The 18,222-nt window shown below is 40.8% G+C and overlaps 1 protein-coding gene across 1 annotated transcript in view; it reads left to right on the top strand.

Annotated features, from left to right (window-relative positions):
- Positions 1 to 18,222, top strand: part of LOC124592031 (molybdenum cofactor biosynthesis protein 1-like) — a 113,780-nt gene that overhangs the window by 62,708 nt on the left and 32,850 nt on the right. The window contains exons 4-5 of the mRNA XM_047131790.1: positions 7,682 to 7,906; positions 17,106 to 17,251. Coding sequence (XP_046987746.1) covers positions 7,682 to 7,906; positions 17,106 to 17,251 — 371 coding nt within the window. The remainder of the gene's footprint in view (positions 1 to 7,681; positions 7,907 to 17,105; positions 17,252 to 18,222) is intronic.

Genomic DNA, 18,222 nt, shown 5'->3' with positions numbered 1-18,222 from the left:
TTAAAAGTTCAAAGAAGGGCAGCTCATTTTGTATTATTGGCAAACAGGAAAGTGCATGCCACAGATATCACATGTGAATTGGGGTAGCAGTCATTAAAGCAAAAGCAATTTGCTGGAGCAGGTTCTTAAAATTTCAATCATCAACTTTCTCCTCCGAATGTGAAAATATTTTGTTAGAGCCCTCTTACATAGGGAGAAATGATCATTGTAATAAAATAGAGAAATCAGAGCTTGTACGGAAATATTGAAGTGTTTGTTTTTCCTCAAATGCTGTAGGGGAGTGGAATGGTAGATAAATAGGTTGAGGGTGGTTCTCTGAACCCTCTGCCAGCATTTAATTGTGAATTACAGACTAGTCATGCAGATATAGATTATGTAGATAGGCTTTCAATATTGTGCACTGATTCTCTAATTTTATACATTGCTCAAATACTTTCGTGGCGCTTTGGAGTGACCCCTTTAAAATAACACTTTACCAGTGTTCTTAATATGTATTTTGGTAACCAGGTTGATAAGAAGTTACAACAATCCTCTCTTATTACTCCCCAGTTTTGGGTTTTATTAATGAACAAAATCGCCACAGTGTTCCATAACAATTACGGGCTGAAGTTTCCTGCTGATGGAACCAATATGATTTTCTGTGTTTCTGAGCATACAGGTTGTGTACGCTGTTTGGAGTCTGGTGTATGCTGAATCAAATGTTTTTATTGTTGTGATCTTCCATCTGAAGATTGGTTTCATGGAGTTGACCATGCTAGCCTATCCTGTGTGACCCTCTTCACCTCTGCATAACTACTGCAGCGTACAATAACTTGAACTTGCTTACTGCAGTCAGTTTTTGGTCTCCTACAGTTGTTACCCCCATTATATTCACAGAGGACCACATATTGTGGAAATTGCATATTGTAATGTAGGATACAATAATAACGTACGGAAAGTTTCTGTTGAAAATTACGAATTATTTAGGAATAAAGGAGATGGCTCACCAAAAGGCAGAAGCACTGTCTCATCGATAGGCACATGAACAAAAGGTATGTAGAATGAGATTTTCACTGTGCGGTGGAGTGTGCACTGATATGAAAATTTCCTGGCAGATTAAAACTGTGTGCCGGACCAAGAGTCGAACTTGGGACCTTTGCCTTTCATGCGCAAGTGCTCTACCATCTGAGCTATCCATGCACAACTCACAACCCGTACTCACAGCTTTACTTCCACCAGTACCTCGTCTTCTACCTTCCAAACTAAAAGGTACGTTGCTTGGCGAGCTTCCAGAATGCACTTTCTTTTTCTAGCTGTAGGGAAAACATGAGCACGAGCACACTTTCACACACACACACACACACACACACACACACACACTCACATGCGCATGCACGTCTCCTTATTTTGTGGTCGCTCAACTGCCAGCTCTTTACTGGCCCACAGTGAGTGTTCTGGAGTGAGGTGGGGCTTTAGAGTGGGGTAGGATGGGGTGGGTTGAGGCAGTGTGAGGGATGGAGAGAGATGGGAGGGGTTTGGAGGGAAGCATTTAGTGGCTCGTGGGAGAGTGGGGAGCCATCTGTGGGCTAGCTAGGGGTGCAGGTAGAGGGGTCAGGTGACAGACAGCTGGGTACTCATAGACTAGGGTGTGACGTGAGATAACAGCACACAACTAGCTGATTGCGAGGGGGGGGGGAGAGGGGGGGGGGGAGGGGCGTGTGTGTGTGTGGTGGGGGGGGGGGGAGGGGGCTGGGAGTTAACTTGGATTTAGACCAGGAAGCAAAGGATGTGCTGTAAGTATGGCTACGAAAGTTGAGTATTCTTAAATAAGATCAGCTGGTGCCAATGTATTGGAAAGTAACTGGCACACAAAGTGCAATTGTGGCTCCTTTTTCTTTATGAATTTTAAATAGTCTGCAGAGCAAATTGAATTAGGAGGATCAGGCATTTGTGTGGGTCTAGGAAAGTAAATTGTAGGGCCAGATAAAAGGCGCGCAAGACAGGAGGGGTACTACTGCTCATCACTGCTGTATCGTGCTACTAGTACGTGTCTGTGTGAGTGCACCGAGAGTGGTGTTGCCGTACTTGCGTCTTTAAATTGGTCACCGACTGATCATTGCAGGCTGGCTGCTGGAGGCCGTCTCTGGGAGCCAAGCGTGCCGTGTGGTCCCTGCCATGCCATCTGCTGGCGACTTGCACATATGTAAGTGTGGAACAGTGCTGACTGACTCTCTGTGTGATTCTAGTTTGTAATGTGCACATCAGCGTTCTGTGTCTTGTTGAGTCCTTAGAGGCATATTGTTCGGAGGTTATTATTAAAGCCATATTTGTGCGACTTGGATCACACTTCAGTATTACTTGGTTAGTACATCACCACAAACATAAGGACCAGGGATGTACATGCTTTGACAGTTTGCTACGTCTCTTTCTTCTAGGACTGATATGGTAGCTGCCTTGCATTTCTTAATGACTCTGACCTTGTCAACCACAAACCGAATCGTAGTACAGTCATGATTTCCCTGAAGAGATTACATGACAGCAGAGACTTGTAAAATTGTGTTACCCATTTCTCTAGCCAGTGAAGATTCATTCTATACCTTCAGATACAGTGTCATGTAGGAGTAGAACAGCAAGAAATACGTAGCTCCTCTAACAGTAATGACAGTTTATCACCTCCCAACACTACATGTGCCAATGTTTCAGTGCATTTTTGAATATGTTTGTTAACAGATTCATCAACACAAGAAAAATTTATGATCTCAGTAGCATCTTATTTCTTAACTCATACTTTACTATTCATCAGAATCTTCATCGCTGCTCTTTAATTCGTCAGAGCTCCCTGCTGTACTTTGTTTTATTTCATAGTCAGAATTAGTTGAAATACCACCTATCGTATTTACTCAAATCTAAGCCGCACTCAAACCTGAAAAATGAGACTCGAAATAAAGGAAGGAAAAAAAAAATTTCCCGAATCTAAGCCGCACCTGAAATTTGAGACTCGAAGTTGAAGGGGAGAGAAAAGTTTTAGGCCGCACCTCCAAATCGAAACAAAGTCAGTCCATTGTAATATGAGACACAATTTAGTTCGAGTGAATGACGATACAGCTACAGTAGTTTGGTTCGAGTCGTAAGCGTAGCACTTAAGCTTTACCAGGTAGCCATTGCTATGCGTCAGGCGCTCCGTCCGTATTTATACTGGTACCCTTCCTTTTTCACGTGCTTCATCTGGTTTGAATCGATTGCTTATTTTGCTTTGATCTGATAAGTGCCATTTTCCTTGTTATAGGCGTTTATGTCACTCTAAGCTGAAAATGCATTACTGTACTGTGTCATGCATTGTTTGTCGCATTCTGATAGTGCGTGTTTGCAGCCTTTCGTCGCTCGCGGCATGGCTTGCTTTTGTGCACGCTACCGCCGCTTACAATTTTTTTAAAAAACAATGAGAGAGAGAAATTGTCTCATTAGCAGAACAATGGCAAGAGACTACTATTTCTTGTTACTTACACTGCTGCTTTCTTTGATAATGGTCAACAAGAACCAAATAATAGACTGCGTATGATAGAACATGTTCTGAACGAGAGTTAGGCGAAAATTTTTCTCCATTTGAAAATCTTTGCGGCCGCTTCTTTAGTACATCAAATTCTGAACAGAAATTAGAGTCATCTTAGATATAAAAATCTAGTCAGTTGCCATGCTTCATTTCTGACTGTATCACTATTAGGCATAAGAATAATACGAATATAAACATGACACGATACGTATATTCTTCCGCATTTGCTGTTGTCTCACTCTAGTTTCGTAGTTTATTAGGCAGACAGGATTTAAATAAGATAGCAGCAAACACGAAAGAATATGTGGCAAAATGTTTATATTCGTATTACTCTTATGATGAAGAGAATACTGCATGTGATTCACATTTCATCAGGTTCCTATTAGCAACCATCTCTTCTCACAGGTAGGAAAACATTCAGAACGTAGAGTTGGCCATATTGACAAACATCCCAAACAGTCTTGCCAGTCGGATTTTCGTAATACATTGAAGTTCTGCTACATTCGAAGATGAACAATACGGAATTTGTATTTACTTCTTTTGATAATGTATGAAAATTGTCTTCCACCTTTTTTTTTTTAATTTATTTACTGACGCAGAGGTTTTGGCGCCAGTATTTATCTTTGTGCCTATGAAGCATGCCTGTGTAGCGCTACATATATTCGGCGGCAGAAGTTAGTTGTTTCAGCACCTACTGACATTTTTCAGAACTTCCACTTGCTTTGCACTCGATTCTAAGCCGCAGGCGGTTTTTTGGATTACAAAAACCGGAAAAAAAGTGCGGCTTGGATTTGAGTAAATACTTCTTAAGTATTATCTTTCAAGTCAACACCTGCTAATCTGTGAGACCGAAATGATGAGCCATACTACTCTATTTCACTGTGCCTGTTTGTTTCATTTGTATAACATTTTATTCCATCATAGATGCTGCACTTACAGTTTCATATATGCATTGCAGCAGCAGACACAATAAAAGTAGCAATCAGCAGTGCTTAGTTTGTTGAATGGGTAAAAAATTTGCCATTGTCCCAGTTCCACATATCCCCAAAATTTGATTCTGCCAAATTCTGTACTCTCTGAAATCGAATGTTTAATCCAAAGATGAAAGTGAACAAGTTTGATGCAGTATTGCTAATATTGTTTATTACGCATCTTGCTGAATGAAGAGCATACCGTGTCTTTTCAGAAAGGTTTGGAGAAGTAACGCACATACCAGTTTTCTAAAAACTTACATTGAGATTGTGCTCTCCTTCCTCTTGTACAAATTAGTAGAGCCCTTCGGATTACGCCACAATATGCCTCTTGGCAAGGTGGTAACGACAGTATTATGAAAAGGATAGATTGGCACTCACTGTATAGTGTAGATGTTGTGTTGCTGGCAGGGGGGGGGGGGGGGGGGGGAAACACCACCTATTAAACACGTAAGCTTTTGGTGCAAACGCCCCCCCCCCCCCCCCCCCATTCTCACACACACACACACACACACACACACACACACACACACACACACACACACGCGCAAATGCAGATCACACATACATGACCACTGTCTCTGGCTGCTAGGGCCAGACTGGGAGCAACTGCGCATAATGGGAGAAACAACGGTCATGGGTGTGTGTGTGTGTGTGTGTGTGTGTGTGTGTGTGTGTGTGTGTGTGTGTGTTGTCCACTTTGGAAGAAGACTTTCTGATCGAAAGCTTACTTGTTTAGTAGTCTTTTTGTTGTGCTTGTCTGTGACCTAACATTTCCTGTATACAGTGAATAGCAATGTATCTTTTTTATAATATGGTCATTATTCCAGCCTAGATTTTCTATTGTTTGTTTCCTTTTAATACCTTATAAAGACAGTTACTGACAATTTCTTTTTTTCTTATTGGAGAAAAGTAAAACCATATGGGGGCCAGACGTAGATTGTAAATGAATATGGAATAGAGTATTTTTATTCTCCCTGTATGCAGTGTCAATAACGTCACCTCACACACTTCGTTTCTGGCAGCACCTCCTTCTCAACACATGACTGTCCCCCACCATCTCACCATAGTCTTCAAGTTATATCCTATAGCACTTCTGGGTGGACAAATAGATGAAGGATGTAGTTTAAAACAGTATAACTAAACTTAAAAGTCAAACTGCCCTTTTATAGAGACTGCCATCATTATTTAAACATACTAAACAACATCAAAACAGTCAAAAGAAATTTTTTTTCAAAAGAGCAGAAAATTGTAGTGAAATTCATGAAAGGATTGTTTTAAATTGTTATATCTTAAATCAATAAGTATGTCAGCATTTCCCAGGATTTTCTGGCTTAATTAAGACTAGGTCATGCCACCACAGTGGTCAGACAGTGGACTTGCCTTCGAGAGAACAACGGACCCGAGACCCATCGGGCCACCAAAATTTGGGTTTCCCTTGATTTCCCTAATTGATTTAAGGCAAATGCTGGGATGGTTCCTTTGAAAAAGATGACATTCGGTTGAGGAAGCTAATTTCTGTGGCAGGTCTGATGACACAGTGCTGGTGGAAGCACGAGTATTTCAGAGCACACCAATCATTGCACATTGTTAAACATAGGGCTCTGCTGTAGACAACCCCTGTATGTTCCCATGTTGACAACACTGTTGAATTACAATTTCTGTGGCTCAGGAGCATTGAGATTGGGCAGTGAATCAATAGAAATGTGTCATCTGGTTGAATCATTCGTGTTTTGCATTACACCTGCTTGACGGTTTTGTGCACATACACTGTCAACAGAGTGAATTGGTGCTTGAAAGGTGCACTTTGCTACAGACTTAGGCCAGTGGGAGCAATATTATGCTATGGAGGACATTCACCTGGTCTTCTATGGGTCCTGTGGTAGGAACTGAAGGCTCCATAACAGCTTTGTTCTGTGTGAACATTATTGTGCACTGTCCGCACTCTGTCCCTAATGAAGGTGACATGTTTCAACAATATGACTTTCAGTGTCACGAGGCCAGAATCAAATTCACCCCTTCTGAATCTGATGGAATACATCTGCGATGATATCAGATACCAGTTCTGCACCCAGAAACCACTGATCTCCAATTTATGGGAATTACATGACCTGTGCTTAGACATGCGGTGCTGCATAATGCTGGGAACATACCTCACATAATGTTGGGAACATACCTGAAATTTATTGAACTTGTCCCACACAAAATCACTGCTGTATTGTGTTCCAACAGTGGACAAACACATTATCAAACAGGATGTCATAGTGTTTTGTCTCATCAGTTTATATATTCAATGCTTGAATGAAAGGTGTGCTCTTTTCCTTTTTTCTGCCATTGCGTGTATGTGTCAAGCAGGATGTTCTACCATATGGGCTTGTTTATATGAAGGTTGTCAGTGTTACTACCTGCACAGATACTAAATGCTCCTTTTGTGAAGACCTTTTATCTTGAGAACACTTTTAACTTTGTTTCACAAATGGCAGCACAGTTTCAAGAAAGCTTCATAATTTAATGTAATAGTTAAAATAATACCTTCAGCAAAAGATGTGTGCGTTGGAGTGGGAAAAAGGATTGGAGACGTATGTAGTTTAATTTTCTTAAATTGTTAAGAAGGTTAACAGTTTGGCATGCTAAGATAAATTCCCACATTCTCTAAAAAGAGAGAAAAAGATTAATTTAACAGAATCAGTGAGGTATACAAATATAACAACAGACTTGTAGAACCATTATTTTGTAGGTTAGATTAGATTAGATTCAGCTTTTGTTCCAAGACCCAAAACATGAGATGATTCTCATGGGTGAGTAACATGCCAGAAAGTATAACATAAAAAATATAAAACATTTGAATACCCTGATCATTTGTCAGGAGATTGTCAAACTAGGTGAATACAATACAAACTGTAACAGCTAATATTTTCAGAATTGATACGCTGTCAGACCGAAACATTGTTATGCACTATTCATAAATTTATCAAACAAAAAGTACATAATCTTGACTGTTATGACAAAGTGCTCTCAGAACTGAAATCTAACAGACATTCTTATTTAAGCTGGCCTAACAGCCACTGTTAAGATATTCATGTATAGAGTAGGATGAGTTGCCTATCAAAAAGTCTTTCAAACTCTGTTTAAACCATGCTTTATCTGATACCAAGTTTTTAATGGTGTCTTTCTTCCACAGATAATTTGTGTTGTAATGCAAGGTTTTAATGAAGATGAAGTGTGCAGTTTTGTGGAGTTAACAAAAGAGAAAAATGTTGATGTAAGATTTATCGAGTACATGCCTTTCAGCGGCAACAAATGGAATGATGGGATAATGGTCTCCTTTAGTGAAATGCTCCAAATAATTAGAAAGCAGTGGCATGATTTTGATCCTCTTCCCAATGGGCCCAATGATACCTCAAAGGTACGTGCAGTATTACATATGAACATACATTGAAAATAATTTAATGTTTATGACTTACTACCGATCACAAGAATACTTCACATCTGCTGGTGGTATGAGAGATGGACTGGTTTAGTTACATATTTCTCATCCCATTCAGTAAGTCTGTCCTGGCCTGGGTTTCTCTGCAGCTTCTTTGCAACTCTCCCCATTTCCTAAACCTTGACAATCCTTTTATTTCTTCCCTTTTCCTTCCCCTTCATTGTTTCTGCCAGAAGAAGAAGCCACTGACTCCAAAAGCTTGCACATTTCCATAACTTTAAGGGGAGTTAGAAGGGGAAAACATTCTTTTTCACTTTTTTGGGTTTTTATCTGATTATAAAATTTGCAATTCTCCAGCTAAAATGATATGTATATTACTTATAAACTTGTGTGGGAAGTATTATATTTTATTTTCTAAAATATAATCTACACCAGTTGAAAATGTTAAAATTTTTACATGCATTACGTCAAGACCTAATAAAATCGGTAATTTTTTATATACAGGGTAGTCCATTGATTGTGACCGGGCCAAATATCTCACGAAATAAGTGTCAAACGAAAAAACTACAAAGAAAGAAATTTGTCTAGCTCGAAGGGGGAAACCAGCTGGCGCAATGGTTGGCCTGCTATAAGGCGCTGCCATAGCTCAAACTGATATCATCTGTGTTTTTTTTTAAATAGGAACCCCATTTTTTATTACATATTCGTGTAATACGTAAAGAAATATGAATGTTTTAGTTGGACCACTTTCTTCGCTTTGTGATAGATGTCGCTGTAATAGTCACAAACATATGTTTCATAATTTTAGACGAACAGTTGGTAACAGGTAGGTTTTTTAAATTAAAATACAGAATGTAGGTACATTTGAACATTTTATTTCGGTTGTTCCAATGTGATACATGTACCTTTGTGAACTTATCATTTCTGAGAACGCATGCTGTTATGGCGTGATTACCTGTGAATACCACATTAATGCAATAAATGCTCAAAATGATTTCTGTCAACCTCAATGCCTTTGGCAATACGTGTAATGACATTCCTCTCAACAGTGAGTAGCTCGCCTTCCGTAATGTTCGCACATGCATTGACAATGCACTGACGCATGTTGTCAGGCATTGTCGGTGGATCACGATATCAAATATCCTTCAACTTTCCCCACAGAAAGAAATCCGGGGATGTCAGATCCAGTGAACGTGCGGGCCATGGTATGGTGCTTTGACGACCAATCCACCTTTCATGAAATATGCTATTCAATACTGCTTCAACCGCACGCAAGCTATGTGCCGGACATCCATCATGTTGGAAGTACATCGCCATTCTGTCATGCAGTGAAACATCTTGTAGTAACATTGGTAGAACATTACGCAGAAAATCAGCATACATTGCACCATTTAGATTGCCATCGATAAAATGGGGGCCAATTATCCTTTCTCTCTTAATGCCACACCATACATTAACCTGCCAAGGTCGCTGCTGTTCCACTTGTCGCTGCCATCGTAGATTTTCCGTTGCCCAATAGTGCATATTATGGCGGTTTAGGTTACCGCTGTTGGTGAATGATGCTTCATCGCTAAATAGAACGTATGCAAAAAATCTTTCATCGTCCCGTAATTTCTCTTGTGCCCTGTGGCAGAACTGTACATGACGTTCAAAGTCATCATCATGCAATTCATAGTGCATAGAAATATGGTACGGGTGCAATCGATGTTGATGTAGCATTCTCAACACCGACGTTTTTGAGATTCCCAATTCTCGCGCAATTTGTCTGCTACTGATGTGAGGATTAGCTGCCCCAGCAGCTAAGACATCTACTAGGGCATCATCATTTGTTGCAGGTTGTGGTTGGTGTTCCACATGTGGCTGGACACTTCCTGTTTCCTTAAATAATGTAACTATCCGGCGAATGGTTCGGACACTTCGATGATGTCGTCCAGGATACCGAGCAGCAAACATAGCACACGCCCCTTGGGCATTTTGATCACAATAGCCATACATCAACATGATATCGACCTTTTCCGCAATTGGTAAACGGTCCATTTTAAAACGGGTAATGTATCATGAAGCAAATACCGTCCGCACTGGCGGAATGTTATGTGATACCACATACTTATATGTTTGTGACTATTACAGCAGCTGGCCGGAGTTGCCGAGCGGTGCTAGGCGCTACAGTCTGGAAACGTGCGACCGCTACGTTCGCAGGTTCGAATCCTGCCTCGGGCATGGATGTGTGTGATGTCCTTAGGTTAGTTAGGTTTAAGTAGTTCTAAGTTCTAGGGGACTGATGACCTCAGAAGTTAAGTCCCATAGTGCTCAGAGCCATTTGAACCATTTTTGACTATTACAGCCCCATCTATCACAAAGCGAAAAAAGTGGTCCAGCTAAAACATTCATATTTCTTTACGTACTACATGAGTATGTAATAAAAAATGGGGGTTCCTATTTTAAAAAAATGCAGTTGATATGAGTTTGACCTATGGCAGTGCCATCTAGCAGGCCAACCATAGCGCCATCTGGTTTCTCCCTTCAAGCTAGACGAATTTCATTCTTTGTAGTTTTTTCATTTGATGCTTATTTCGTGAGATATTTGGCCCGGTCACTATCAATGGACCACCCTGTAGAATGCTGTGGATTACTGTGTTACAAATGTTAAATTATGTGTTTGTATTGGTAGCACTGTCAAAAATAGTATCGTATCTTTTCATAGTATAAACATGCTTTGTATATCGAAGTGCTAACGTTCTTCCGAGGAAAAGTGACGAATAGACTGGTAAATCTCTCAAAAAGTATGACTCCAAAATGAAGTGTTTTTAAGAAATGTGGGTTTCATGGTAATAAATTTTTGTATAAAGAGAAACTTTGCGTTCAGCATGTGGTGTGTGAAGTTACAGACAACGAAATACTGGCAAACTCATGAGTATCTAGCGAAACACCCATTAGTGCTTCGAAGATTAAAATGAAACATAGTGATAACACAGTTATCTCAAAACAAAACTCATGTAAACGGTAGGTTAGGTTATATTCTGATACATTTACACAACCTAACAGGGGTGTTATGTGAATGTGCGTGCTGTATGTATGTGGAGGGCCAGTTAGTTTACATGAAGACATTGAGGTATCAAATGGACTAGCCAGGAAACGTATCATTAATTCTGCCAGTTGTAAATATACTCATTCATTTTGGAATTCTGATAAGTGTAAAGATAATTATTTTGAAATAAATGTTAGGTGGTTTTATGGATTGAGAGCTATTGGCAAAGGTTACACTGCAGCAGAAACAATGTGTGTCATGATGTATATGCCACGCCCACTTTGTAAAATGGACAAGTATGCAGGATTTATTGGAGCTGCTGTGAAATCTGCTGCATGTGAGTCAATTAAGTGTGCTGCAAATGAAGCTGCTGAAATAAACGATGGTATGATTGACATATCCGTAGCTTTTGGGGCACTTGGTAGAAGCGCAGCTGCATTTCTAAGAATTCTGTTGCTACAGTGACCAGTGTGGATACTGGAAAGCTAATAGATTTCCAGATTTTAACCAAACATTGTTATAAGTATAAATCAGGGCATGAAGAAGGGCATATCTGTGACAGAAATTATGAAGGACAACTAGTCGTACGGAGGCCTGTGCAGCTGTTGAAATTTATAATCGATCTGTAAACTAAAGGCGAGTGTGTTACACTAAGTTCTTAGGTTATGCAGACTCAAATGCATATAACAGTGTAGTAGCCACTCAGCCTTATGGTGAGAAGCCTATCACAGAACTGGAATGTGTTGGTCATGTCCAGAAGAGGATGGGTACCAGATTGAGGAAGTTGAAACAAAGTTTGAGAGACAAGAAACTTTCAGGTGGTAAGACCATAAGAAGCAGGCTGACAGACAAAATGATTGATCAATTACAACAGTATTATGAGATTGCCATTAGAAATAATACTGAGGATTTGTTGAAATTGAAGCAGGCAGTACGGGCTACCTTCTTCCAGAGACTGTCAGCTGATGATAAACCAGTACACCATCTTTGCCCTCCTGGATCTGGTTCATGGTGCAATTACCCCAATGCCCAGTACTTAAACAGGTCATACAGCCATAAACATTCTATCCCAGCAGCAGTTGTGGATATCATAAAACCTGTTTACAGAGACCTGGCAATCTGGAATTATTGAAGAAGTGTCTGCATTGTCAGACTCAAAATCCCAATGAGTCGTTCAATAATCTTATAGTGTCAGTGTTGTCGTAACTGCCGTCTGCGTCATGTCTGCTGTGCAGCGAGCTACGCTAATTTAAGTATTAACTCTATTTTTCTTACTTGTCACTTCTTCTTCCATGTGTTTTTGCTTTTAGGAAGCTTTTTATTGTCGAGTGCTAGTAATAGTGTTCCATAGATTTTGTGTTTGTTTTGAATACAGTCAGAGAGAGTCCGTTTAGTAAGCCATAGTGCCAGTAGTGCTAGTGTTTGTTTTCAATACAGTCCAGAGACAGGTAGGGCTATTTTCATTGTTTTCTACAGGAAGTGTCTAGTAACCACAGTTTAGTCAACTATCAGCCACCTTTAGTGAATTAGCAGTCTAGTTATAAGTTGATTAACTCTCTACAGTAAATTGATTTCTTAGGATGGATAGGATGTGTGACTGCTGTGTATGGACACAGGTGGAGCTGGCCACTGTTCGCGAACAGCTGAACGTGTTGATGGCCGCGGTTACCCATCTTCAGGCTGCTGCCTTGGAGTGTAGCGGCAGTGGGGAGTCTGGTGCTTTGCATGGTACACCCCAGGTGATACATGCTTCACCCACTGACCCTTCTGTCGACACATCTTTGCGGGTACCGGGCGCGGTTGGGCCACCCTCTTCCCAAGGGGAGTGGCGGGTTCAGCAGCATTCGCGGCGCACGAGGCGGAGGGTCAGTGTGGAGGCTGGCTGTGTGGCATCGCCTGTTCTGCCTGTGAGTGGACATGTGGCCACTCCTTCAGCAAGGTCTGAGCAGGCACATGGGGGGAGGGGTTTATTAGTTATTGGGAGCTCCAACGTTAGGCGGGTGATGGAGCACCTTAGGGAAATAGCGGAAAGGTCGGGGAAGAAGGACAGTGTTCACTCTGTCTGCTTGCCGGGGGTCTCATCCGAGATGTGGAGGAGGCCGTGCCGGCAGTGATAGAGAGCACTGGGTGCACCCGACTGCAAATTGTTGCTCATGTCGGCACCAATGACTCCTGCCGTCTGGGTTCAGAGGTCATCCTCAGTTCATACAGGCGGTTAGTGGAGTTGGTGAAGGCGGAAAGCCTCGCGGGGTGGAATCTGAGCTAGCTATTTGTAGTATCGTTCCGAGAACCGATAGTGGTCCTCTGGTTTGGAGCCGAGTGGAAGGCTTAAACCAGGGGCTCAGACGATTCTGCGGAGATCTGGGGTGCAAATTTCTCGACATCCGCTATCGGGTGGAGAAATGTAGGGTCCCCCTGAATAGGTCACGCGTGCACTACATGCAGGAAGTGGCTACAAGTGTAGCGGAGTATGTGTGGAGTGCACATGTGGGTTTTTTAGGTTAGAGAATTCCCTCCCTAGGCCCGACAAGAAACCTCCTGAGATGCGGCAAGGTAGGAGTAGACAAAATGCAACAGGGAATAACAATATTAATGTGCTAATAGTAAACTGCAGGAGCGTCTATAGAAAGGTCCCAGAACTGCTCTCATTAATAAACGGTCACAATGCCCACATAGTACTAGGGACAGAAAGTTGGCTGAAACCCTATGTAAACAATAATAAATTCTAAACTCAGATTGGAATGTATACCGCAGAGACAGGCTGGAAAGTGAAGGGGGAGGCATGTTTAAAGTGATAAGAAGTGCAATAGTATCGAAGGAAGTTGACGGAGATCCGAAATGTGAAATAATTTAGGTGAAGGTCACGGTTAAACCAGGCTCAGACATAGTAATTGGATGTCTCTATAGGCCCCCTAGCTCAGCAGCTGTTGTAGCTGAGCACCTGAAGGATAATTTGGAAAATATTTCGATTAGATTTGCCCAACATGTTATAGTTCTGGGTGGAGATTTTAATTTGCCCGATATGGACTGGGAGACTCAAACTTTCATAATGGGTGGCAGGGACAAAGAATCCAGTGAAATTTTTTAAGAGCTTTATCTGAAAACTACCTTGAGCAGTTAAACAGAGAACTGATGCATGGCGATAACATATTAGTGACAAACAGACCCGAACTATTTGAAACGGTTAACACAGAACAGGGAATCAGTGATCATAAAGCGGTTACTGCATCGATGATTTCAGCCATAAATAGAAATATTAAAAAAGGTACGAAAATCTTTCTGGTTAGCAAAAGTGACAAAAATCTGATTTCAGAGTACCTGATGGCTCAACACAAAAGTTTTGTTTTAAGTACAGATAGTGTTGAGGATCAGTGGACAAAGTTCAAAACCATCGTACAATATGCGTTAGATGAGTATATGCCAATCAAGCTCATAAGAGATGGAAAAGAGCCAGCGTGGTACAACAACCGAGTTAGAAAACTGCTGAGGAAGCAAAGGGAACTTCACAGCAAACATAAACATAGCCAACACCTTGCAGACAAACAAAAATTACGCAAAGCGAAATGTAATGTGAGGAGGGCCATGCGAGAGGCGTTAAATGAATTCGAAAGTAAAGTTCTATGTACTGACTTGGCAGAAAATCCTAAGAAATTTTGCTCCTATGTCAAAGCGGTAGGTGGATCAAAACAAAATGTCCAGACACTCTGTGACCAAAAAGGTACTGAAACAGAGGATGGTGGACTAAAGCCGAAATACTAAATGTCTTTTTCCAAAGCTGTTTCACAGAGGAAGACTGCACTGTAGTTCCTTCTCTAGATTGTCGCACAGATGACAAAATGGTAGATATTGAAATTGAGGGATAGAGAAACAATTAAAATCACTCAAAAGAGGAAAGGCCGCTGGACCTGATGGGATACCAGTTCAGGTTTACACAGAGTATGTGAAGGAACTTGCCCCCCTTCTTGCAGTAATGTGCCGTAGGTCTCTACAAGAGTGTAGCGTTCCAAAGAATTGGAAAAGGGCACAGGTCATCCCCGTTTTCAAGAAGGGACGTCGAACAGATGTGCAGAACTGTAGACCTATATCTCTAACATCGATCAGTTGTAGAATTTTAGAACATGTATTATGTTTGAATATTATGACTTTTCTGTAAACTAGAAATCTACTCTGTAGGAATCAGCATGGGTTTCGAAAAAGACGATCGTGTGAAACCCAGCTCGCGCTATTCGTCCACGAGAATCAGAGGGCCATGGACACGGGTTCCCAGGTAGATGCTGTGTTTCTTGACTTCCGCAAGGCGTTCGATATAGTTCTCCGCAATCGTTTAATGAACAAAATAAAAGCATATGGACTATCAGACCAATTATGTGATTGGATTGAAGAGTTGCTAGATAACAGAACGTAGCATGTCATTCTCAATGGAGAGAAGTCTTCCGAAGTAAGAGTGATTTCAGGTGTGCTGCAGGGGAGTGTCGTAGGACCGTTGCTATTCACAATATACATAAATGACCTTGTGAATGACATCGGAAGTTCACTGAGGCTTTTTGCGGATGATGCTGTGGTATATCGAGAGGTTGCAACAATGGAAAATGGTACTGAAATGCAGGATGATCTGCAGCGAATTGATGCATGGTTTAGGGAATGGCAATTGAATCTCAATGTAGACAAGTGTAATGTGCTGCGAATACATAGAAAGAAAGATCCCATATCATTTAGCTACAATATAGCAGGTCAGCAATTGGAAGCAGTTAATTCCATAAATTATCTGGGAGTATGCATTAGGAGTGATTTAAAATGGAATGATCATATAAAGTTGATCGTGGGTAAATCAGATGCCAGACTGAGATTCATTGGAAGAATCCTACGGAAATGCAATCCGAAAACAAAGGAATTAGGTTACAGTACACTTGTTCGCCCACTGTTTGAATACTGCTCAGCAGTGTGGGATCCGTACCAGATAGGGTTGATAGAAGAGATAGAGAAGATCCAACAGAGAGCAGCATGCTTTGTTATAGGATCATTTAGTAATCGGGAAAGAGTTACAGAGGTGTTAGATAAACTCCAGTGGAAGACTCTGCAGGGGGGACGCTCAGTAGCTCGGTACGGGCTTTTGTTGAAGTTTCAAGAACATACTTTCACCGAGGAGTCAAGCAGTATATTGCTCCCTCCTACGTATATCTCGCAAAGAGACCATGAGGATAAAATGAGAGAGATTAGAGCCCGCACATAGGCATACCGACAATGCTTCTTTCCACGAACAATACGAGACTGGAATAGAAGGGAGAACCAATAGAGGTACTCAAGGTACCCTACACCATCAGGTGGCTTGAGGAGTATGGATGTAGATGTAGACCAAAAAATGTTTTTCTTGTAATGAAGACACTAAAGTGGGGGTCAGTCATGCTGTTATTGCTTTTACTGATGGCAACATTGGTAGCGTGAAAGTGCTACAACATATGGGAATTAATTCTGGAGCAAACTGCATCAGAGAATTTGAATGGATGGACAAGGTTTGCACTGGTATAGCAGAGTATGCAGCACAGTTGGCCACTACAGAGTCCAGAAAGAAGAAAACAAGAAAAAACTTAAAAAAGATCAAGAGGATGATATACAGTATGGTGCAGGGTGCTTCTGAGTGACTAAAAATAAAATGTTAAGCATATATTGAGTTACAGTCTATTAAAACTTTAAAAACTCTTCCTGAAAATTTACATTTTGTCTTGCATTTTTCCCTAAATCTCAGTAACTAATTCGAATAGCGAATTCAAATTTTCAGTATGTATCCTGAGCCTTCTGAACTAAAAGAAGAACATAATGTTATGTATAAATAAAATTATTTAGAATAACATACAAAAAAGTACACAAAATTTTAACTGTGTAATTAAAAAATTGTATTTCCAAAAGCAGTGGCTGAAATGCAATTATTGTAAGACTCAGAACATATAGTTTAATGTCCTGTAAAAGTTTCTTGTCAATGGCTACAGTTGTTCCTGAAATACGGGGAAGTTAAGTCACTAAATTTAACATTGTCAGGATATGGCGTTCAAACTCCCCTTAATGCACATTTTCTCCTTCCTCCACTTGGTGAGCAACACATTTATAGTATTTTCACAACAGCAGTAGCTATTTTCTTACAATTTCTTTTTGCAGGCATACCATGTGCCGGGCTTCAAGGGACATGTGGGATTTATTACCTCAATGAGTGAACACTTCTGTGGCACGTGCAACCGTTTACGGATAACAGCTGATGGCAATTTGAAGGTGTGTCTCTTTGGGAATTCAGAGATATCTCTCAGGTGAGTGATGAAACATAGAATAATCGTGTCCAAGTGAAAATTCATGTGAGGAAACCATAAAATTACTAGAAGACTGACAGACTGATCAGTATTTTACCTCCAGGAGGTGAAATTCCAAAACTTCTTATAGACACATTTGTTCCTCTTGTCCTCACATTAGTCATGGAGTCCGAGTGACCTTTGAGACCTTCAGAAACTTATCCCTCTTTCCTCTCTCATTAAGGAACTGATAGTTCCAAATGCTGAGTATAGAATAATACTTTCAAACTGTTTGCCATGCACATTAGGTATGTGGTTGGTATATGGAAGAGATAAACTGCAGTTAAATCCAGCAGGTATGAAATGAGTAATCTTTTCTTGAAGTTTTCAGCTTGCACCCTCCTCCCTCCCAGACATACAAACCAGATACCTCTAGCTAAATAATTTGTGAGTATATATAATTTGCCTCTGTCAACATCATGTTACACTAACCTATTTGTGAGATTAAATTAAAGGAAAGTAATCAGAACTGGAAATTATGTAAAGACATTTTTAGTTATGTCCCTATGTTGTAATAAAGTTAACACAATATTTCTGTCCATGTGATGGTAACTATGATTCGTCAGCCACTGTTGCCGAGCGGTTCTAGGCGCTTCAGTCCAGAACTGCGTGACTGCTACGGTCGCAGGTTTGAATCCTGCCTTGGCTCAGATGTTAAGTCCTATAGTGCCCAGAGCCATTTGAACTGTGATTCATGATTATCAGAGTCTATATGTTCCAAATAAAAATTGGAACTTCATGTGTATAAATGTACAAATTATTAGACAATGGGACCAACAACTGACACTTTTAAATTGATGACTAGACTAAGAGATTAATAATAGGAAAAAAACTGCAAGATACTTGGCGATAAGTTTGCTTCAGGACAAGGTAAGGGGGGTGAGGGGTGGGAAGAATCAGCTCTCTCTTTGTGAGCATACCAGAAATCCTTT

The sequence above is a fragment of the Schistocerca americana genome, unplaced genomic scaffold, assembly GCF_021461395.2.
Source record: "Schistocerca americana isolate TAMUIC-IGC-003095 unplaced genomic scaffold, iqSchAmer2.1 HiC_scaffold_89, whole genome shotgun sequence".
NCBI classification, from domain to species: domain Eukaryota; kingdom Metazoa; phylum Arthropoda; class Insecta; order Orthoptera; family Acrididae; genus Schistocerca; species Schistocerca americana.
This window is presented reverse-complemented; position numbering and strand designations above follow the sequence as displayed.